Raw genomic sequence first — 22198 nt, 5'->3', positions numbered from 1 at the left:
CCGACTGAGGTTTCTACGGCCCTCACCAGGCAACAAATGAACAACACAAGACCGAGCCTCCTCAACAAGATCAGCACCACGCTGCGCTGACGTCAATTCCACCGTGACGTCAACAGGGTCACGTGTTTGGAAATCATCGACCCAAGACGGGCTGAGGCGCAACGCCACAGAGTTGTTAGTTTCCCCATCAACAAACGCTAAGTTGCCTTCTAAGGCCTCGGTGGACAAAAGGTATTCGGCATCGTCGGCAACATGCGCCTCCCACGTCACGAGCACGTGACCCTCGGAGCCGTTGTGACGTGACAAAGGCAGCAGCAGAATATCAGTGGCGTCGCTATCGCCTTGAAGTGTGGCGTGGTCATTTGTGAAACCGATAACACCGTATGCTGCAAACACCGACCAAAAGAACATGACGACATTTGGTAAATAGATAAAGTAAACATTGAGCGACATAAAATTAAAGTGTGACATGAATTTTTTTCATACCTTTATCGTCGACGAGTTTACATCTCATGGCGGCCAATCTCTTCTTCCTGTTAGGATCGACCACATGCAGCCAGAAGAAAGATCTCTTCCTTGGCACAGGGGCTGGAGGAGCTTGTTGCAAGGGAATCCTCACCTCCGCTTTATCAACTCCATCTTGGAATGTAACGGATCCAGAAGCCCAGTCACGGCCTCTTGACTAAGAATAAAACCAATCGTCACTATGTCTACATTTGACGGCATTATGTCCGATTTGTTTAAGTATTTGAGCCGTTTGCTCATGTTGTTACTATGTCATTTGAAGATGGAAACAGGAACAAAACAACAACATTATTTTGCATTCTATTACTCATTTTTACTCTTGTTGTAGTTTTTTGAATCTACCAATACTAACTTCGAAACCATGCCGATCTTTTCATCAGGTTAAATGACGTTGTTTTAAATTACATAATATAATGTTGCTGTTGCTGCCAGGCATGTAATATTTTAATAGTCTGTTGTAGCAGGCGAAACGTCGGTGAATACAAGTTACGTTTTAATGTGCCAAAAAAACAGACTAATAAAATTAGAATCTATGTTACTGAAACAAACCTCGAATTCAGAATCTGAATCTGATGATGAGGATGATGAGGCGTCGGACGCATCACTTCTCTTACACCAACGAACGTTCCAGTGCAGCGTCGCGTAACCTCTCGTGAAGTGTCGCTTGAGGGGAATCACCGCAACCTTGTCGCTTGTCTTGAACGAATAAAACCTCTCGGAAAATTCAACTTTCATTTCTGCACAAAGATGGAAGAAAAAAATTTAGACCACTGAGATGAATTATTTTTTTCAAACAATTTTACCGTCTTGGGTAACCACGTGTGCAGTGGATGATAGTTGAGCGTGTCCAGTCTTGTTGAATGGTTGGACAAAGACTCGATATTTGGTTGACGGTTTTAAGTTAGTCAAAGTTATTTTCCTTTCGTCAGGACCCACTGTTTCTTCAACTGTATCCCCGTCTGTAAAGAATGCATTCTTGTAAAAAGTCGATTGACACAAATTTATAAAACTTTCGTGTATTGTATCCGCTATTGTTGCAAAAGGTGGTAGTTACCTATTAACTATTTTGCCAAAAGTTTGTTCATTTTGTTATGTACAATAATTGTAAGTATGAAATTAACAAAGTAAGTAGCTTCGTTTGGATGTGTTTATCCGACATATACTTCGGGGTATAAAACTTCAATTTTGAACTTTAAAACTTACCATCCGATTTCGCAATCACTTTATATCCTTCCACTGGTCCACCGAAAGCTGGTGGTTCCCATGAAACCGTACATTCATGTGGGTTCATCGAAGCAGCAAAAGGTTTACGGACTCTGCCTGGGAAACCTTAACCAATGCGCGTTTACATTATCATCCGTTGTGTCAATGATTTTGCATTTACTGAGAGTTACCACACACCTGTGTCGTTTACAACGTTTAGTTCTATATTCGCTAGTGGGCGCTCGCGTTCATCTTCCTCGTCCGTGGCCCCGTCACGTGGTTTGCGACGGACCAATAAGCGATAAACCTGCGAGGAATGACGCATATCTTGTTTGAGCGGGAATTGCAGGGTGGCGATTTCATTCCCGGGTTGATATTCAAGTTCTCCACTGCTAACGATCAATGGTTCCTCGCCGGTGGCATCGCTGCTATCCGATGAGCTGTGAGTACAATACGTATTGATTTCAGCACAAAACAAATTTCTTGCAAACATAAATGCAAGATGTGCATTTGTGTTTACATGTTTATTCTGATGGCAAAAGCTCTCTGTGACTCATTAGCTTTATTTAAAAGCTATCTACACTTGTTACTTTCACCAATACAGTATTTTTTCGTTAAATATTTCTAATAATAGTGGCCAATATTAATTGAATTGCAGCAATCTAAATCAAAAGAAAAAATTGTTTCGATTCTGCAGAAAAGTATGAACACTTATAAATACCTTGATGAACTCGACTGGCTTGATGACGTTGAACTTTTGGTTTTCTTGCGTCGACGAATTTCTTTCACAATCTTCCAGGTCACCACGTCCTTAAACTCCTTAATATTTCGCTTCAACACAAACTCACTCATTTTTTGGCTCGTCATTGCCTGCACTGGGGTCTGGTAGGTCAGTCGCAGTTCTGAGTAAACCGATGTGGCTTTAGTTGGGAGCTATTTTATAATTTATTATTACACAGGTCAGCCGTATACCTGGTTGGGTTTCAACAACCATAGTTTCAGAAGCGGGGCCGTCCCCTACGTTGTTGGTAGGACGAACGTTAACTTGGTATGGTGTGTTGGGATGCAAGTCTTCCAAAGTTGCTTCAGTTTGCTATGAAGATCAAGTAAAGGAACTTATTCAACATCTGTTCGCTGTGTGACTAGCTAACTTAATTCAAATCGACTTACATCCCGCGGAAGTTCAACGGTCTTCACGGTACCGGGACGACTCCAGTAAGTTACTTTGTATCCGTTGACTGGTGCACCATCCTCTGCTGGCAACCACGTGGTACGGATTGTTTGAGGTCCGACCAAATCCGCATCGAAGTCTCCCACAACATTCGGCGGAGCTGAGATATACGTGTTATTGCCACGTTACGTCTTGCTTAATTGACAACCAATCTACACCACTTACTCGCTTCGTTGACAATGGTCACGTGACAAGTTTCATTGTCGCCAATCTTGTCCCTTCCCTTGACGTCATCAAGATGAACGTGGAAGTGACGTTGTTCTCCGCTGGGATCGTTAATAAGAGGGATGTGGATGCTTCGTTCCGCTTCACCGGGTTTGAACTTAAGTTTTCCTTTCGAAAGTAAACAAAACACATTTCAAAAATGTGATTAAAACAGCAATAAATTCAACGCGTTTCGTGCTGTCGCATGACTGCGATGTCAGTGACCTGATACAAACAAATTGCCGATATATAAAAAAGCCGCAGGATATAAGTCGGCGGGGAGGAATATGGACCGAATTTATAATTACCAAGCTAAATTAGTGCAAAAAGGTCAAATTGCTACAACATCATCACAATCCATGTTAAAGTTTGTTTCCTCTGCTCTGGGTTGTCTGTGTTTACAGGCTGGACTGCTTTAATCGAAGTCAAAAAAGTGTTATCATTAACGTCAAAACATTTTGCATGAGGTGCAGTCTATCCAAAAATATTAATGAATGCCAAACAATTCGCCCCTGAAGAAAAAAAAGTTTTTTTAACAAACTGATGCAAATATCTGATGAAAATGTACAACTAGTAATTTAATTCCGCTGGCAAATATTAAGTGTGGACTGACCGCAAAGTTTCGACAAACCAAGGTCTGCAATCTGACAATGCAGCAAAATAATCGAAACCAACCTTTATCTGCTTCGTAATGTTGTCCAAAATATGCGTCGTCATCCTCGGTTGACCACGTGACCTCGGCAGGGAAGTCATATCCCAGCTTCCTTACAACCGCAACCAGGGCCTCCCCCTCCTCACTATTGCACATCACATCATGTGACCTCATCTCAATCATGCCCTCGCCTGAAGACAAACAATTTCTTCTAATATCTTCTAAAGCAAAACTACAGTTGAATTGGAAAAAATGAGAAACTCACCAAGGTCGTGAATAATTTTCGTCGTGCACATCGCGTCGTCAGCGAGTTTTGCGTGAGCGCCCACTGGTGGTTCCAGAGCCACTGTAACTGTTTCCTCTGGGTTTGTGAGAGGAAGTTGGGGAAGTCCCACCTCCACTGTTCCATGATCATCTCCATCTTCAAGCGTTGTTTCGCCTGAAAAACAAAAACATTGAAAGTAAGATTGATATTCTCACACAAAGGTTTTCCATGTTACAATCAAGTAAAAATTCTGAAATATTTGTACCTGCCACTCCGATGTAGACGGAGTCTGGACTTTCGGGGATGATCTTCCATGGTACAATTACACGACCCTGTGTGTTTTGAGTTCGTACGATCTTCAGGTTGACTTTACCATTGCTTTGTACAGCGTCACAAGAACTTTGGTCGAATGTGACAAGTGCGGGTGCTGAAAGTTGAAATTGTCAATTTAACACAAACAGCCCAGGTACAAACTATAAAGATCATGAAATCACTGCCTAATTTCACATGCAACCTGCGTTTCTATGTACAGTGAATTAGTTTTTTAAACGGCACCATGTAACCATATGTAACCTACTATTCTTAACAGAAAACCTGCCAGCACACAAAACTGTCTTCAACTATTTTCATTACAATAACGCAGTCTCCAAGCCCAAAACCTATTTTTTAAATCATAACAACGCATTAAGGTTTAAAACAAGACATTCATTTACCGATATCGTTGTTGACAGTAACTTGACACGTGTCAACATCTCCTAAAACCGCCTCGCTCGATTTCGGGGGCGACAAAGTGACGACGAATTGCTCCTCAGATGCCTCTCGCGGTTGTTGCGGAAGTTTCACTTTAATGTGAGAAATATCGTCACCGTCTTCAAAAGTTTCAATGCCTGACAAGTTGTCGTATGGAGACTCCAAATTGTCACCGGTCGCCTTCCAGGGTACTCGAATCTTGCCTAAAATTTATATAATGAAATGTACTTTGTATTACACGGCAAGAGGTAATTCTATCAGAGCATGTCAAGCCAGAAGTATTTTATGAGATTTTGATGTATATTTCTACTCCAACTACAAAGAAAATTTTCAGGTAATGTTAAACAATATATTTTTTCCTCAACCCGTATTCATTATCCCAACTTCGAACTTTACAAACCTTCTGTTCTCGCTGTTCGCATCACAGGTATTTTCACCACCTCGTCAGATTGCTGAACTTCCAAGTTTCTATCCGGGAAAGCGACTTTGCCAGGTATGACGTCATTCGTCACCGTCACAGCACACTCGACGTTACCAGCAAGCACAGCGCCACCTGTCGGTTCTCCGAGCACCACACTGTGAAGTAAAATGTATTTTGTAATTAAGTTAAGATTCATATTATTGACAAAAAGGCTTTACGTGAAAGTTTCAAGTTCAGCTTCTTGTGGTTTGGTCGGTGTGTCGATTTCTATGTGACTTTCCTCCTCGCCATCTTTGAACGTTTCTTGGCCATGCAAGTCCTGCACATACAATACGCCATGATAAATATTGTCAAAAAATAGTTTAGTGCTTAAGAAAGACTTTATGCGTATTCGTGAGACTTTACATTGTATCTGGATTTGGTTGAGGCATTCTCAATGCTCCATGGCACCACCACGCGGCCCCGCTTTCCGGTTTTTCTTGTCATGGTCAGAACGATTTTTCCGTTGCTTTGCTTTCCCTGTGTCACGCATTCCGCGAACCCAATTTCCCCGTGAACTGTACAAATAATATCACTTTTTGTAAAGAATCAAGCGAACAGTTGGAACAAGTTCGCAGTAAATTCACTTCTTTGCATTTCAAACCTTTTGGGCCAAATTCTATGCAAAACACGGCGTGCCACCCAAACGTAAATGAAATCATGCAATAACATGCAATGCACGAACTAACGTACATAGAGTAACAACTCGAGTGAATTTATGTTGTTGTTGGTATATTAAAAGGCATTTTCAAATCTTATTTATACAAAAATGAATGTAAAATCAAAGGAAGGCAAATCATTTAAAAGTGTTGGCGTAGTTTTATTTATTAAAGCTTCTCTGCTGCTTATCCAACTTAAAATGTTTTAACAGTAAACTAAGGTATATGGATGCACTGCATGTTAGCAAAAAGCAGCCGTATTGAGCGAACTCATATATTCCTATACTCACTGTTTTCTGGTATAATGGGTGCGGTTGTCTGCTGGATGTCGATCGTCTGCGTCATTTCTGCGTGCACACAAGCAAACATGCAACACAACCAGTGATAAAACAAGCGTGCTTTGCACAAAATTCTCACTAGATGGTGATGGACGTCAATTCAACACTCAAACTCACCGATGACGTGAAACCAGCTTTACAAACGCAGCACACATCACACAAATAACTGAAACTACTTGTAGTTTTACCTTGAACGTGGTCAATCATGACCTGAGCTTTGCAGGTTGCACCAAGTTTTGCGCCGCCTCTCACCGTTCCCAAGGCAACATGGAAGAACATGACGTCACCGGATGGGTCGTTGACGATTGGAATAATTATTTCTTTCCTTTAAAGTATGTTGCAATTAAATATACGCTCGTTATTATCACATTACAACTTTTGTCGACAATACAATCCTTTCCGACATTGTACACTAAAGATTACGGCTAGAACATTATATGATGCTGTGTGAAAACCCATACGTACGACTATGATGCATTCACATCTGGTTAGAACCAGCAATACAATTCCGAAAGCAATAGTAAAAATTCATTATTACTTGTCTTCTCCTTTATCAAAGTTCAGCATTCCCTTTCCAGCTCTGTAGTGCTTTCCTCGCACAGCTGTGTCGTCCAAAGCTTCCCACGTGACGTGACACGGGTGAGTGCACGCGCCTGAGCGAACCACCACAACTCTGACGTCACCATCCGTACCGAACGCTTCGATAGCTTCATTCTCAAACTCAACAGTGCCACCATCTGGACACAATTTTGGTTGATCCGATGTAGTTCGTGAAGTAGTGAATAACAAAGATTACTTACCAACGTCATTGTTGATGGTAACTTTGGTTGTGTTCTGGTCTCCCAGCGTGGCTCCTGTACGGGATATCGGTGTCAGAAGCGTGACGTCAATCGCGGTGATTTCATCGTCCTGCGGTTTCGTCCAAAGTGGAATTTCGATTTCCTTTTGGTCCTCGCCATCATCGAAGTCCAACTGAAAATCAAGTGTATATTGAGAAACTTGTTTCTGGGACTAAAATTCGAGTTATAAAATTCAAAATTCCCAGTGCAAATTTCACATTATGAAATTAGTCACTTACAACTCCTTCAAAGTTGTCGTATTCATCTGGTTGTTGCATTGTGGGATTGGCAGTTGAAGTTGGTGAAAGAGGAGTTTTCTCAACGAACCACGGGACTTGGGCATCACCCTTTCGACCGTTTCTTCGTACAACAACGATCCTCAGAACTTCCTCACTCTGGTTCACTATTTGTTGTCTGGACTCCATTTCGAACTTTCCAGAACCTACAAAAAATATGAATTTTAGGCAACATATGTTTTATGTTTTTACACTTGTTTGTAGAGTAAAAATGGGAAACTGCTTCCTGCACGAATTTACTATTTGCTTTAAGTATGTTGTTTATGTTGTAAACTAAAAACAATTATTGCGAACCTGCGACATTATCGATGTGGACGGATGTACTTTCATTTGCACCGAGCTCAGCCGGCCCTGTAATTTCACCGAGCTCCACAGTAAAGGTCGCTCTGCCTCCGTTGGAATCATTCATGACAGGAATAAGAATATCTTTCTTGTTTTCTCCCGGTTCAAATTGAAGAACTCCCTCTCCTCCGATATAGTGCGTGCAATCTACCGCTGATCCATCTAAAATTTTAAGATAGCAAACTTGAATGAGACGTTTTTGAAGTTGGGCGATTTACTATTATCACAAACAAAATCCAGTTAATGCGTACTTGGAATACTACATTAAAATTAATAAAACGTCACTAGGGGGTAATCAGGAAATCTAGTGATTTTTTTGATTGCATGCCTTTCTATCAAAGTTTTAAAACCACAACAAAAATATAATTGTACAGCAGTCTAGAAACCACACAATCTCTCTGTTTAAAAAAACATATTTGTTTTTACCTTTAGTTTTGTATTCGACCGCAGCTGGTCTTCCTTTCGGTCCATCTCTCACCACAGGAAGGAGGAAGGTATCAATATCACCCCTTATTTCGTAAACAGGTTTCGCGAATGTGATTTCGCACCTTAGGTCATTATCCAAATTCATATCAGCTCTGTATGGCTCGTCTAGCTCTCCCCTGCCCTCTGGTGGCAGTAACATGAAGACGAAACTAAAAATAAGGAAAGTTGTTGGTGAAATGGAGTTGTGTGGTTAAAGTGTATTCACCTTTCTTGGTCTTCGTCCGTGTCAGGTGGGAAGGGTATTGTGACGTCAGCAGAAGGTTGTCCGTCATCAAACTCCGCCGAACCGTGAAGGTCATGCATGGATGACGGCGGCGATGTTTCATGTGCGGGAAGAACCTGAACATACAACATGTAACCAAGGATTTTGATTTTGTAAAAGATTTGTAAACTTACTCTCCATGGCAACGAAACGGCTCCTTTAGTTCCTCCATTTCTCAACACTTTGATCACATCCCTGCCGTTACTCTGCTTGAAGTCATAACTTTCTTTTTCAAGGCTGAATTTTCCGGGTACTGCGAAGTAAGGAGTTGTTTAATTGTTCTCAAAATAATTTACTATGCGTCTTACTGATGTCGTTATCGATTGAGGCCAAACATTGCTGATGATCTCCCAGTGTTGCGCGTCCACTCGTCGGTTGTTCAAGTACAACAGCGAATGAATCCATGGTATATTGTTGTACGTGGGGAGGAAGCTTGATTGAGATATCTTAAAAGCAAAAGATCTGATTAAAACAAAATCGAATAAAACGTGTTGATTTCGAAATTCAATTGGGATGGTTGGCATATCCACTGGTCAGTACTTGAAATGATTGTACATCCATATTGTGTGTTTATATAACATAATTTTTTACATTTTTGTGCCTATAGTAGAGATTCATTCAAGTTTGGAGACCAATGGCAAACATGAACCACTTTTTTAAACTTTATTAGAAATTTCTTTTGCAGACACAATCGATTTTGGTGTTATTGCTAGTAACCTTTGCTAGTTTCGCCATCAGAGAATACCAAAGTTCCTGTCGCTCCTTCATATCGAGACTTCGGCTTTCCGGGAATTCCCCGGACCTGCCACGCCAGAGTGGCCAAACCAGAAGCATCGTCACGCTCCACTGGAATATGGAGGACTCCCTTAGATTGCTCACATGTCATGTCTGGATACTTAAACGAGATCTTGGCCGGCACTGCGATAAAAAATAGTTTGGTGTTACTAACCAATCACAACGGATTTAGAAGTCACGTGATTACCTATGTCGTTCTGCAGCACAACGTGGGCTTCGTATACGTTAAGTGATGCTCCACCCGTTGGCTCGCCGAGGCAGAGTTTGAAAGCGACTTCGTCCTCGTCGAAATACTCGACGCGCTTGGGCATTGGTACCACAATCTTACGTAGAACATCACCGTCGCCGAAGATAAGATTTCCGTCACCCGGCAGATAATGTATTCCACCTATTTAAAGAGGGAAAATGAAGATGAGACTTGAGAAATACAAAATTTATATCCGAAGTTTAATTGTGAAAGTAGTGTTGTATGGAGGTTAATTCAAATCAACCGCAACATGGTTCCTTAAGAAACGACAGTAAAAATGCTGTTTCATTTGCAACAGGAGAAACTTTCATCTTACCCACGGCAGTAGCATCCCTAGTGTACCAGGGTACAGCTACGGTTCCATCTGCTCCGGAACTTCTGTGAACCGGAATAACAAGTTGTCCTTCGCTACATGTGAAGTTATAGCGAGGACTGGCAAATCCAAGCATTCCTGGATCTGTAGGAAATAGCATAAACGATATTTAATATTGCTCATGTAAATCACCACAAGTTAAAAAGACTGTGAAAGTTGGTTATAAACGTACCCTTGTCCCTTATAACGGTGACCATTGTGGTTGGCACAGCGATGGTCACTCTGTCATAAGGATCTACCAACTCGACGCGGAAATTAGATTCGCGGTGCGCCATCTCGCGACATACAACGATTTCTATGCTGGCCTCGTGGTCTCCGTCGTCGAAGGTGATGGTACCTAAAATTCAATTGTTAAAACCTGTGTTATAAGATATGAAAATTGTTTGATCGCGTTTTATTATCATTGTTTAGGGGCTGTGTTTAATGATTTTATACTTTCTGGTTTTATCAGCGCAGTGCAACAAAGATTTTCCCGTTTCGCATCCAAAGTCGATTTGGAATAAACTTTCCACTTTCAAGTTAATATTTTCATTGGTTTTGAAACATTCAAAACAAGAAACAAGTTACGTCTATGTGCTATGCTCTTGAAAAATAACTTCTAAAATTAAAGATTACCTGAACCCCAGTCGATCATGGAATCATCATATGGAACATCCTGTTGGACAACTCTCTCTTCCACAACCTGATCTTCCGATGAAAATGAGGATGATTTGCTCCTGGGAGATTTACCGTCAGCAGCAACCTCCTGACCCTTTGACTTGATTCCAATATCATCAGATCCTGTGATCGGTTCCGTCCTCCAGCGAAGAGCCAACATCCCATGAGCGTTAGAACGACGAACTGGGATGAAACTTGATCCTTGGGATTGTCGGAAGAGGTAACGCTTCCGTAGAAACTCCACTATGTCTGGAAACACAACAAACTGGTTGTTGCAAGAAATTTAAAGTTGGTGTTTTCGTATGCAGCACAATTAAAATGTTTGATCAGACATAAATGTATTCTTGATTTGAAGCACGTGCATGTGAGTTTTTGGTTAAGTCACCGACACCATAAAAATGCAACTTGAATTGCAGGATTTTTTCAAATGCTAGTTATTAAAACAAATTAGCACAAAAGTATTTTTGCAAATTAGCACAACCTTTGGCGACACACAAAGTGTAAATTGAAAATGAAGAAAATGATTTTTTTTTTCACCAATACATTCATGCATTTGTTTAACTCAGCAACATGCACGTTTACCATAAGGAAATTAATTTTTGTTTTTCCAGGAAATTATGCAAAGCTGGTTGATTTTATGTGCAAAAAAAGTCATAATTTGGGAGAGCTGCAGCCCGGGTGATTGTAATTTGACAAACTTTAATCTTCACCCAATTTAAACTGCAAGTAATTAGTGATTATTGTGAATCATATTCAGACAGGGAAATATGATTTGGGAGTGATTATGGCAGATAATGTTGATACCTTGTGTTGGAGCGGATTGTTCGTATATCACGTGTTGCACTCCTACACGTACGTGGAACATAAAAGTTAACATTATCACTTAAAACTTAAAATCATCCAAAACAAATCTCTGTCCCAACTTCACTTCAGGGATCGGGTTTGAAAAACGTAAAGGAACAAACGGATAAAACCTTAATACCTAAACACATTACAAATATACGACTTTCTGTGCAAAGCTCTAACTTACTTGGAACAGGTTCGAGGGCAATTTCGGTTCCAGAAGTTTCGCCAAGTTTTCCCGTCCCTCTGACGTCAACCAGCTTCACAATGAAGGTACCGACTTCGTCATGTGGTGACGCAAGAACCGGAATGAGGATGTTCTTCTCCGTTTCGTTCGGGTCAAAGACAAGGTTACCTAAAATTTGTAAGTGCGAGCGTAATAAGAATTGATTTGTAATTTTGTGGAATGTTGCGCTTGACAAAAATAAACGTCCATATAGTGGTAATACAACGTGGTTCCTTTACGGTTAGCCCAAATATTGAGTAGAAAGATCTTTTGGATATTTCCAATAAAAACAGTAAAGTGTTACAACAGCTAAAATACCAACCTGCTCCTCCAATAAAATGCTTTCCATTAACTGCAGTTCCGTCTTCAGTTTTCCAACCAACATAAGTCGAGTCTTCCACATTTCCCTTACGAACAACTTTCACCTCAACAACCTCGGGATCACGCAAATTCATTTGGTCCTGGTTCATTTCGATTGTCGGTTCCTCTGCAACGATGACGTTTAAGAATTGTAGATAGCGTTTCTACCGCGGTTACCGGTTGTATTTTTAGAGTTATTGTAGCCACTTTACTAAAAGTTATTTGCCAAGGTGGTAAATTTTTAATTCTGTTGGGAAATTTTGTGGGAAAAAACCTATTTTATTCGTTGCGTTTAAAATATATTTAGTAATTTCAACAAAGCAAACACAAAAAATCGCACCTTTTTCACCGATTATGGTGACAGTTGCACGGGTAGAAGATCCCAAAACAGCACCACCTTCTGACGGAACCAGTACAAGGACAAAATCATCGGACGGAACACCTTCGAGTGCGATTTCTATGTTGGCGCTAACTTGACCGTCTCGGAATGTCAAATATCCTTCGGCTCCTGAATGTTTCATTGCAATTAAATCACCAAGTAACGTTACACCGTTTTTGTTAATTTAAAGGCAATGAAATTGAAGTTATACTGGACCAATTTTTCAGTGTACGTATTATTAATTGTACGAACCAGCAAATGGAGATGGTTTGTCGAGAGACTCGATCAACCATCGAACCGACATTTCACCATCGGTTCCATCAGATCGCAGAACAGGAACCATTCCTATCTCACTGCTCGTCTTGAATATGAAAGAGGTTTTGCTGAACTCGAAGCGACCAGGCTCTGAACAAACACATGTATCGGGTTAATACAAAGCTGGTACCAATTAAAAAATTGAGCATAGTTGCAATGAAGTCAACTAAAACAGTTACAAGTCACTTTAGAAACAATGCAATTTATAGTACTAACTTAGTTAGGTGACCAGATATATAACTTTTTAATTTATACCTTGGCTGCTGATAATCGAAACAGTAGCAGTTTTGTTTGCTCCAAGTGATGCTTTTCCTGTATCATTTTCGAACAGTGATTGTGAAGGATCGTTAACCAATTCCACCGAGAAAACTTTCGGTTCTGTCGCGCGTCCACTCAGTTGAATTTCAACAAACGCTTTCGTTTCGCCAGGTTCAAATACCAAAGTGTTCTAAGGATATGAGTTTTACAACATTTAATTTGACGAACATTGGCAGCGACTGCACTGTGAATAAAGTACAAACCTCTCCTCCAGCGAAATCTACGCCGTCTTTGGCAGTGTCGGAAATTGTCCTCCACAAAATTACCACTCTGCGCTGGAAGCTACCAGTTCGCAAGACAGGTAACTTCACACTGGTTGAGTTTCCAATCACAGGATAAGAAGGTTTGCTGAATTGAACTACGCTCCTCTCTACAAATACAAACAACGTTGTTTTGTTTAATTTTTACCAGATAGGTTGCAAGTCCTGGTGGATATCGCACCTTCATCGCCCACAATGAAAACAGTGGTGTGTCTCAACCCTGGTTTGGCTCCTCCTTTCAGTTTGTCGATCTCGATGGTGAACTTGCGATCTTCCTCCCCTTCGCCGTAACTTTCATCTTCGAGAAGTGGAACCTCGATGTTTTCCACAATCTGAAAAAAATATACAGAATAAACAAGCAGAAGATTCAACAATTCGGAATAAAGTTTCTTTCGAAGACAAAGTTTGGAAGTTTTTAATTTTTATTTTTTCCCTATTTATTACTTGGTTGTGCGCAAATGTCACGATTCCTTCTTTTCCTTCGTAATCGCGTCCACTCTTTGCTGTTCCATCCACAGTGCGCCATCTGGCGGAAACTTTTCCGTCCATGCCACCAAGTCTGTGGATTGATATGAGAGCTGTTCCTTCACTCTCTTTAAAGGAGAATGTTGCTTTCGAAAATCCAATAGTTCCAGCATCTGTAAAACAGGATCTCGCAGATAAAACAATGTGTATGGGTAAAAAGAATAAGCACCATTAATTCAGGCTTAACAAAAATGCTACATTTAGGAGACATTTTATCTGAATAAATTTCACAGCATAACAGGTTTGTAGAGAAAACCAAAAAAAAACTACAGTTTACCGATATCGTTCAAAATCACAACTTCTGTTTGTTTGAGTCCAAATCTTAATTCGTCGTCTGTTGATTCTTTCCATTCCGCGTCAGTGAGCTCAAGGTGAACACTTACTTGTGAATCATGCATGTCACTCGAGTCAAGTGGCAATTCGATCGATGTAGAATTCTGACCATCTTGGAATGTAATCTGAAGTGACGAGTCACAACGTGACGAAGAATTAAATACTGACATTATCACGATTTGGTATTTTTTCTTGGGCTTTGTTCTTTTTGGCTACAGATTAAATAACATATGACTGAGGTTTCCACTGGCGTATAGTTACACGTCCCGTATTTATATCTAATTTAAATTAAATATAAAATAACAAGAAATATATATGTACACTTTCCAGAGTAAACCTATGTATTAATGTGGTTTTAAGATTTTTTTTGGCCTACCACTCCCTCCTGCCATCCCTGGTCATCCTCATCCGAAGACGAAGAAGATGAAGAGGACGAGATTTGTGATCGTCTCGCATCCGGAGCAGTAGGAGGTCCAGTTGCTCTCCATTGTACGAAGCAAGCTCCATCACTGGACGAACGGGCGACAGGAACAACAGCAACCTGTTGCAAATCACGCGGGCTTAAATCAAAATTTCTCCCCATTGTTTTAGAATAAAAATAATTCGGGTTGATGTTACTCATTCTACCATCCGTGAGGCGACGTAAGTGTACAAACCTCAATAATGTTACGTGTACCATTAACCACAGCACTTCTATATCACAGTTATCGTATAAATGACATTGTAAAGTTTGACCGAATTCGCACGTGCACAATACAATAGAAAACTTGCCTTAGCGCTACGCCTGAACAAGTACTTGGATTTCAGGAACTCGACCGTGCAAGGACCTGGTGGAGCCAAGCCAGCGTGAAACACAGGAGCTGGAAAAAAAATTACAAATCAAAGGGGAAAAACGTACAGAAGTAGGTGTAAGCACAACATTAAGCTGACGATGCATACCAGAGCGAGTTAAAGGTGAATTTCATTGAAACTCAGAGCCGCGGACAAAATATCGGCCTGATGTTAAATAATGTAAGCCCGCGATTGTAAGCCGCACAAACATGTTAGGTTAAAAACCTTCATAAGCCGCGACTCACAATCGAGTAAATAACGTAAATAATGCTTACTCATAGCCACACATATGATTGAGACATCAGCGGTGTGGGGTTGGCCGATTTTCGGACCTCCTGGTGTAGACCGGAGTTGGGCAGTAAAATCCAGTTGACCATTGTGGTTGGGGTCATTGTAGATTGGAATTTGGATTTCTTTCACGGCCTCGTCAGCATCGAACAAAACACTAATGGTTCCGCCTGCAAAAGTCAAATTGGGTTTGATAAGTTTACGAACAACAGTTTTAAAAAATATATTTTAAAAAGTACGAATAGAAACATCAGTTATGACAGAACATTTTTTTCAGTTGCGTTGAACTGCTTGATTAAGAACAAGATCCCCACTCGGAAAATGAACAGTGCACTTACCTCTGTAATGTCTACCACTTATAGCTGTCTGGTCAGTTGTCTCACAGATAACAAACGCTGCGCTGCTGATGTCTCCTTTCCTGGATACGAGCAAAGTTGCAAGTCCGGCAGAAGCCGAAATTTCGAAACGTGTTTGTGCAAAACTCACTGTTCCAAAATCTGACAAAACCGCATGAGATGTGTGAAAAGATTCGTATTTTAGCAAAAATTTTATTTTATCTCTTTATATTTCTATCTATTTTTTATACACCAAGAGCAGTGTGACTATGTTATTCTGGCCAAGACGCATCGCCAACAGCTGATTTTACCTTCATCAGCAAACACAGTGACGGTTGCTTTGCTCTTAGCTCCCAATTTTGCACCTCCGGTTGGTTGTTGCAGAACAACCAGGAATTCCAAACTTTCACTTGAATTCACTTCACTTAAATCAAGGTCAAGGTGTTTGTTTATGTCACCGTTCTTAAAATCTAGAATTCCATTCATGGATAGAACGTCTATAAAACACAATCATTGCTGGCTTTAATCACATACATTTGTATTATTTAAGCATTTAATTAATTTCTTGCTGTTAATTTTGACGAATATGTTATATTGTGTACTGCGATCGCTGCAAGACATTGCATTAAAAAAAAATTTCCTCTGGCACTAAATTATGTAAAAATTCATTTCACCAATGTTGGTCTACCATTCGGCGAAACAACATTGGACTTCAACCATGTACACACAAACACCGATAATATTACACGAAAATGAGAGGGTTCAACACATTCTTGTGAGTCATCGGTGTTCTGTGTACGCATGGTTGAACGGCTGCGCCGTGACTCCTATGAATTCTCGTCGAATCACAGACGAAACATTAGTGAAATGAATTCAACGCTATTTTGTGCCGGAAAGACATTTTTTCGGAAAACAGTTTATCCGCACGTATTGCAACAAAGTTTGGGGAATAATAACTAGTATATTGCTGCTTGCCTGCTGGAAGGTCTTTGTCGGCGAATTTGGCAATAGACCATGGGACAGTTATGTATCCATCGGATCCCAGTGACCGAATGACCGCCAGTCGTCCCAAAGTACTCTTTGATCTCATCACAAGATTCGTTTTGGAGAATTCGAATAAACCAGGTTCTGTAGCGAAAAAGTAACAATGATAAACACCAACAACGTTCCGAACTACTGGATGTGTCAGTCAACAGCAGTTCCTAAACTACTCAAGTAAGTCTTCCCAAGAAAAAAAACGCCACATCGTTGTAAATAGCATACCGTCATCTTCAATAATTGAAACGGTAGCAGTGTTGTGGGTAAGTTTGGTTCCGTCACTCGGGTCTGATAGAATTATTCGGAATGTTCTTCCGGAATCATCATAAACATCATTGTCAATGATGGGAACACGAATATGTGATTCAGTCGCCGTATTCTCGAATGTAATAATTCCCTACAAAATCACATTGTTATTTTTACATAAAAGTGGATTTGTCGACAGCGTTTTTGTAATTGTATTACCTCGGATGGTTCGTAGTCCTTTCCACCGATAGCAGTATCGTCCTCGGTATGCCATCTTACTTTCGACACACCTTTGGTACTGCGTGTTCGCATTACTGGTATTTCGGCGATTCCGCAGTTTTCTGTGTTAGAAATCATTTTATGTGATTTGTTCAAAAGTCATAGGTATACTGTGGAAGGATGCGCTTTAAAATAGTATTTTCCTGAGTGTAAGTTTGTGTGATAGCTACAATCTTGCTACAATCATACAAAATGCCATTAAAAGGACACAAAAACATACCCATGAATGGATACGCGTCCTTTGGAAATTGAACGAGCGAGCATTCCTCATCGCCAAGTACAGTCACCATACAATGGCTTAGATCGAGCGAGGCGCCACCTTTTGGATCTTCGAGCATTATGTTAAACGCCTTTTCACTGTCGTCATATAAGATGTCCGGGATCAGCTCCACGTGGATATTTTTTGTAACCTGAAATACGTTTTTTAAATTGAAGCAACTAGAATTAAAAAAAAACTCAACAAAATTCACCTCCCCGTCGCCAAATTCCGCCACTCCTCTACCTCCAATATAGTGCTTGCCACTGATGCCAGTGATGTCACGAGTGAACCACGTAACGCTCACGTGACCGTCCATGCCGATAGTTCGGTGAATGGGGACAACCGCAAACCCGTCGTTCTCTTTGAATACGTAGCTCGGTTTGGGGAAGCCAATGATTCCAGCCTCTGTTAATAAAAAGATCGTTAAAATGTGCAATAAAAAGTTACGTCCCTGTGTGAAGCACCACTGGTTTGGTTCTAATTTAAGAAAGGTTGAATTTCAGTTTATGGACCTTACCTTCGTCTTTTATGACCACTACTTTTGTTCTTTTCAGGCCCAGCGCCACGCCACGCTCCTGTTTGTGAAGTTCCACCCAAAAAGAAATTTCTTTTCCGGCAAAGTCATGCAAGAGTGGAATTTCAATGTTGGTGAATTCTTTCTCGTCTTCAAAGCTGTGAAAAGTACGTGAATTTTCAAAGCGTAAATTGAACACTTGTAAAGGACCAACAAATTCCTTCATAAAGCAACGCTATACCAATAATTTGACAACATCTTTGTAAAACTTTCTAAGCCTTTAACTAAGCCGACAAACAATTGGGTTGAAAATGCTGATTCTAGATAAAGTAAACCATATTACACATACTTAATTTCTCCTTCGCCCCAGTCCAATCCTTCACCGGTATTCTCAAGCAAAGGCATTTTTTCATTGACCATCTCAAACTTAGCGGTAGAAGCCATCGATTGACCGTTTATTCCTGCTCCCGCTGTTCCTGAGTTTCCTGTTGTTCCTTGTTCTCCCCTTCCGTCGAGTGCTTCCACTTCGATAGTGCTGTCTCCATTTCTGCCGTGAACCACAATCCTATGCATGCAAAGAGTGTTCGCTGTTTTTAGTTTATTGGAATTGATGCAAAACCCCTTTAAAATGTTTTAAATTGACATCATGGAAAATCGTTGTTTTGATTTTCACAATATCTTGACCAAGGATATTTGTAATTAATTGTTTTGTATTGGTCACATACCGAAAATGCGCTAGGTGAACATATTGGCCCGCAATAAAGTCGATCAATTTTACGTTTCAAAATTTAAAGGCCAAGTTGTGGGGGTGGTTGGCATTCGGTTCCAACTGACTGTGAAAAATGTCAACACATTATTTCGCCCTCCCTAAATGTCATGAATCACCTTCGCGATTTTTAATGTTCGACAATAAGACGTTGGAGCTGACATTCAGAAAGGCACCATAAAGAAATAATATTCTAATATTCGTACAAATAACTTACAACACCGCTAACACCGTACATTGTAAACAGACCGAGAATATCTTACTTTTCTACATTTTGCCTTTTTCGCACCATTGTTCCTTCTTCACCCTGACTTAAAACTTCAAAATCGTCATCTTGTGAAGATCCTAATGCAATATAAATCATTTTGTTAAGGTCCTCATGTATTTCGTGTGGTAACACACGACTTACCGGCATATGTACGCCAAAATACTTTGGTGCCTCCTTTAGCGAACGACCTTCTAACGGGAATCACAGCAACCTTCGCACTTCGTCTCACCAAGTACTTCGCCTTTATGAATTCTATAACGCTGCCTGCAGATTAAAATCATTATAATATGTAATTGATAGCGCCCGGTTCACCTACATGATGTACTCGCCTTGGATATGAAGAGGTTAGTCTTAAGTTTAGGTAATATAAAACACATCTATATCTGGATAGCTGCAGTGCCACCGGTTTAAAAGTTTACTTTATCGTGGTCTTGGAACCTAATTGTTTTACTTTCTGCAGCATTCTTACTAAACGTTAAACATTGACCGAAAAACTACGTTCCCTCATTTTATTAAATTTATGAAATACAGCAAATGTCCTTACTTGCTCCGATGGCTGGAATAAGTGGAATCATAGCAGGGGTCGTGTAAGCCGCCAAACTGCTCAATTTGTAATTCTTTGCCTCCTCTTTATCGATGACGTATACACAACACCTCCAACAGCAGAGGAGGATGAGACCGATGAGAAGAAAGAGGAGGATGCACCACAAGATGATGAGGAGAGAATAAGCGGGTTTGCATCCTAAGGTTTTTATTTAATGAGTAGCTAAATGGCGAAGTCGTTATTGTTCAATTCAAAAAATAGCTTCAATCAGGTCTGTATTAGTTGTCTTCACACTAATAACTTGACCTTTTCTAAAACATAATTTTAGTCAAACATTAACATGTTCAGGTAGTTTTCGTACGTTTTTCCGTTTCCGCACGATAAACTATTTTGTCCACGTCCGGTTTGTAGGAATAATAAAATTTGCAGTTGTCACTTTCGTCGATAGCAGCACACAACACCTCGCCACTTCCCTGCTTGATGTTCTCTGTGGAAAATAGCTTGGGTTGGAATAACTTTTCAGAACAAAGAAAGTTGAGGGTTTGATTGAGTTTGGCGCGAAATTTGTACGAAACTGCAAGATACCTTCGTTCATGGAGTTGGGTTTGGCGTCTTTCACGGAGAAGCCTTTGCACTGGTCTATGCAAGTTTGGTTGTAAGGGCCAGTATTATACATTGTGCACTGAATGCAGTTCTGAAACTCGGCGCACGACGGACAATTCTGGAACACATAACAATATCGTTTCGACAGCCGGACTTTAACCAATGTTAACTCAAGCAGATACGGTTTCGGTGACTTACCACGAGACAGTCGCCACATGTGGGTCCTCCGTAGCCAGTCGCAGCGTCACACACGCACGCACCACACACACAACGACCGTTGCCGGAACAAACCAAACCGTTGAGACCAATACACGTGGCCGTCTCAGTTGCACATCCACAGTCATTTCCCGACCAACCAGAACTACAATTGCAATCACAGGAACAAGACTCCGGTCCGCTTTTCACCGCTCTGTGAAAGAACAAACATGTTTGTTGGCGGTTTCGCTTAGTTATCAATGGTAAAGACAATAAAATACGAAATAGGTTTTCACATAAAAGATTTTCACGAAAATGTTTCTTAAATCGTATGAAAGATTTTCGATCAAAGGAAATTACTCGTTTGCGATAAATGAAATTTCTTTGATAGTTATCGACCAGATTGTGCTTTTTCGAAAAAAATCTCTTGGTTTCAAACGATCCATGTTACTATGATACAATATGCTATTTCTATAAACTTGAAGTTGCGCAAAAGTTGAAAGCTACTAATGTTGGGTTTCCGAAAGTGCATAATCACAAAAATTCTCGTCTATTTTTCAGTTCGTCCGAAACGCCGCACTATTGCCGCAAGCCGCTTAAACCTACCACTTGGCTCGAGAAAACTAAACAAACAAACTTACATTCCATTGCCGGAGCACACTAATCCGGCAGGCTTCGGGCATTCGTCGCATTGGCAATAATCACCGTAGATCTTGGACTTGCCGTGTTTGTATCCTTGATCGCATTGGCACTGCTTGCTAAGACACCGACCCTTGCCTAAGAAAATATCCCGCAAGCGTTTAAATAAACCTTCATTTGTTTGTACAGGTAAAAGTGATATAATCTCATCATTACGATTTAGGTACTTATAGCATTGGACAGCTGAGTAAGCCTGTTTGGCTCGTGCCTGTGTATGAACCCATCTACAAGTACATTTTATGTTTTTTTTAACACAGGTCAGGCTGTGACCTATTTTGGTTTAATGATCAACTGTAATGTTATTCGAAAAAAGATCTTTACATTGAAAATATTACACTGGGTAATTAAGTAGTACACACAAGAGGCACTAATATCACTGAAAGGGCACTAATCGCCAAATTGTCTTTTGTAGTTGTGGTTTGCAATACTAGACGTCATTTTTGATAAATAAAATATGTCTCTACCTGAGCATATTTGTGTAAGTCCGAGTGGAACACATCCAATTGCGATGGTCCTCTGAGCACAAGCTGCTCCCGTCCAGCCCGCATCGCAGATACAAATGCCACAAGTAAAGTTACCGTTTCCGTTGCAATTGGAGCTGGAAACCTTTAACAAATACAAAGTTTGAAGTATTTTTTAGGAATATTGCTCCTAAGTATATTACAATCATTCACGTGGCCCAGACACAGACGGAAACCCACAGCTTGTTCACGTATGACTTGTAAGTTTAACGACGTAGTTAAGTAGTTGTACATTAACTAAACATATTTCGTGCTCCCATAAAGAACTCACTGCGACCCCGGTGGCAGTCAAGAGCACATGGCTTTGCACACATGTTAACATTGATGCTTGAACAACTTCAAGCGAATCGGACATTGTGATACAGAAAAATTACGATACTTACAACCACAGTTGAGGCGCATCCGAAAGCAGCAAGGACGGTTGTGTTTATTATAAGGTTGTCATCGTACTGTCTGGTCTTTACCTCGACGTTTCCCACGTGACATTCCGACAAACCAGCGCAAGCACCCCGGTTTGCAGCGAGGGATAAGTTGTAATACACCTTAAGAAAGGATTTGTGAAATCATAGTAACGAGGAAATCGATGTATTTTGCTTTTAAATGTATATTGTTGAATCGTCTGTCATACAAATGCTTTAATCATCTACGCCAAAGAAAATCAAAACCGAG

At 40.5% G+C, this 22198-nt stretch overlaps 1 protein-coding gene across 7 annotated transcripts in view; it reads right to left on the bottom strand.

The window, feature by feature from the left end:
- The window catches only part of LOC145913767 (uncharacterized), a 44039-nt gene that overhangs the window by 16754 nt on the left and 5087 nt on the right, over positions 1–22198 (bottom strand). For 5 of the 7 annotated variants that reach the window (XM_083001521.1, XM_083001519.1, XM_083001520.1 and 2 more), the window contains exons 11-73: positions 21913–22071; positions 21473–21614; positions 20951–21086; positions 20313–20523; positions 20097–20232; positions 19873–19998; positions 19512–19709; positions 19109–19231; positions 18963–19044; positions 18283–18498; positions 17937–18091; positions 17631–17824; positions 17381–17570; positions 17101–17222; positions 16861–17032; positions 16573–16725; positions 15909–16094; positions 15601–15759; positions 15250–15432; positions 14915–15003; positions 14520–14684; positions 14088–14268; positions 13730–13923; positions 13467–13617; positions 13229–13395; positions 12963–13155; positions 12645–12797; positions 12354–12521; positions 11976–12140; positions 11615–11782; positions 11389–11430; positions 10543–10833; positions 10100–10264; positions 9871–10011; positions 9495–9695; positions 9230–9430; positions 8821–8958; positions 8647–8765; positions 8456–8589; positions 8191–8399; positions 7717–7926; positions 7366–7568; positions 7088–7259; positions 6826–7024; positions 6476–6612; positions 6240–6296; positions 5657–5808; positions 5470–5570; positions 5231–5406; positions 4794–5033; positions 4346–4507; positions 4081–4254; positions 3839–4006; positions 3125–3292; positions 2899–3059; positions 2701–2821; positions 2450–2630; positions 1927–2168; positions 1729–1854; positions 1329–1484; positions 1075–1262; positions 487–682; positions 27–386 (exon numbers count right to left, since the gene is read on the bottom strand). In XM_083001521.1, coding sequence (XP_082857647.1) covers positions 27–386; positions 487–682; positions 1075–1262; positions 1329–1484; positions 1729–1854; positions 1927–2168; positions 2450–2630; positions 2701–2821; positions 2899–3059; positions 3125–3292; positions 3839–4006; positions 4081–4254; positions 4346–4507; positions 4794–5033; positions 5231–5406; positions 5470–5570; positions 5657–5808; positions 6240–6296; positions 6476–6612; positions 6826–7024; positions 7088–7259; positions 7366–7568; positions 7717–7926; positions 8191–8399; positions 8456–8589; positions 8647–8765; positions 8821–8958; positions 9230–9430; positions 9495–9695; positions 9871–10011; positions 10100–10264; positions 10543–10833; positions 11389–11430; positions 11615–11782; positions 11976–12140; positions 12354–12521; positions 12645–12797; positions 12963–13155; positions 13229–13395; positions 13467–13617; positions 13730–13923; positions 14088–14268; positions 14520–14684; positions 14915–15003; positions 15250–15432; positions 15601–15759; positions 15909–16094; positions 16573–16725; positions 16861–17032; positions 17101–17222; positions 17381–17570; positions 17631–17824; positions 17937–18091; positions 18283–18498; positions 18963–19044; positions 19109–19231; positions 19512–19709; positions 19873–19998; positions 20097–20232; positions 20313–20523; positions 20951–21086; positions 21473–21614; positions 21913–22071 — 10528 coding nt within the window. The remainder of the gene's footprint in view (positions 1–26; positions 387–486; positions 683–1074; positions 1263–1328; positions 1485–1728; positions 1855–1926; positions 2169–2449; positions 2631–2700; positions 2822–2898; positions 3060–3124; positions 3293–3838; positions 4007–4080; positions 4255–4345; positions 4508–4793; positions 5034–5230; positions 5407–5469; positions 5571–5656; positions 5809–6239; positions 6297–6475; positions 6613–6825; positions 7025–7087; positions 7260–7365; positions 7569–7716; positions 7927–8190; positions 8400–8455; positions 8590–8646; positions 8766–8820; positions 8959–9229; positions 9431–9494; positions 9696–9870; positions 10012–10099; positions 10265–10542; positions 10834–11388; positions 11431–11614; positions 11783–11975; positions 12141–12353; positions 12522–12644; positions 12798–12962; positions 13156–13228; positions 13396–13466; positions 13618–13729; positions 13924–14087; positions 14269–14519; positions 14685–14914; positions 15004–15249; positions 15433–15600; positions 15760–15908; positions 16095–16572; positions 16726–16860; positions 17033–17100; positions 17223–17380; positions 17571–17630; positions 17825–17936; positions 18092–18282; positions 18499–18962; positions 19045–19108; positions 19232–19511; positions 19710–19872; positions 19999–20096; positions 20233–20312; positions 20524–20950; positions 21087–21472; positions 21615–21912; positions 22072–22198) is intronic. The other 2 variants (XM_083001524.1, XM_083001523.1) reach the window with 2 other exon arrangements.

The sequence above is a fragment of the Ascidia mentula genome, chromosome 9 (assembly GCF_947561715.1).
Source record: "Ascidia mentula chromosome 9, kaAscMent1.1, whole genome shotgun sequence".
Taxonomy (NCBI): Eukaryota; Metazoa; Chordata; class Ascidiacea; order Phlebobranchia; family Ascidiidae; genus Ascidia; species Ascidia mentula.
The sequence above is the reverse complement of the archived record's forward strand: the minus strand, read 5'-3'. Positions and strand labels throughout refer to the sequence as shown.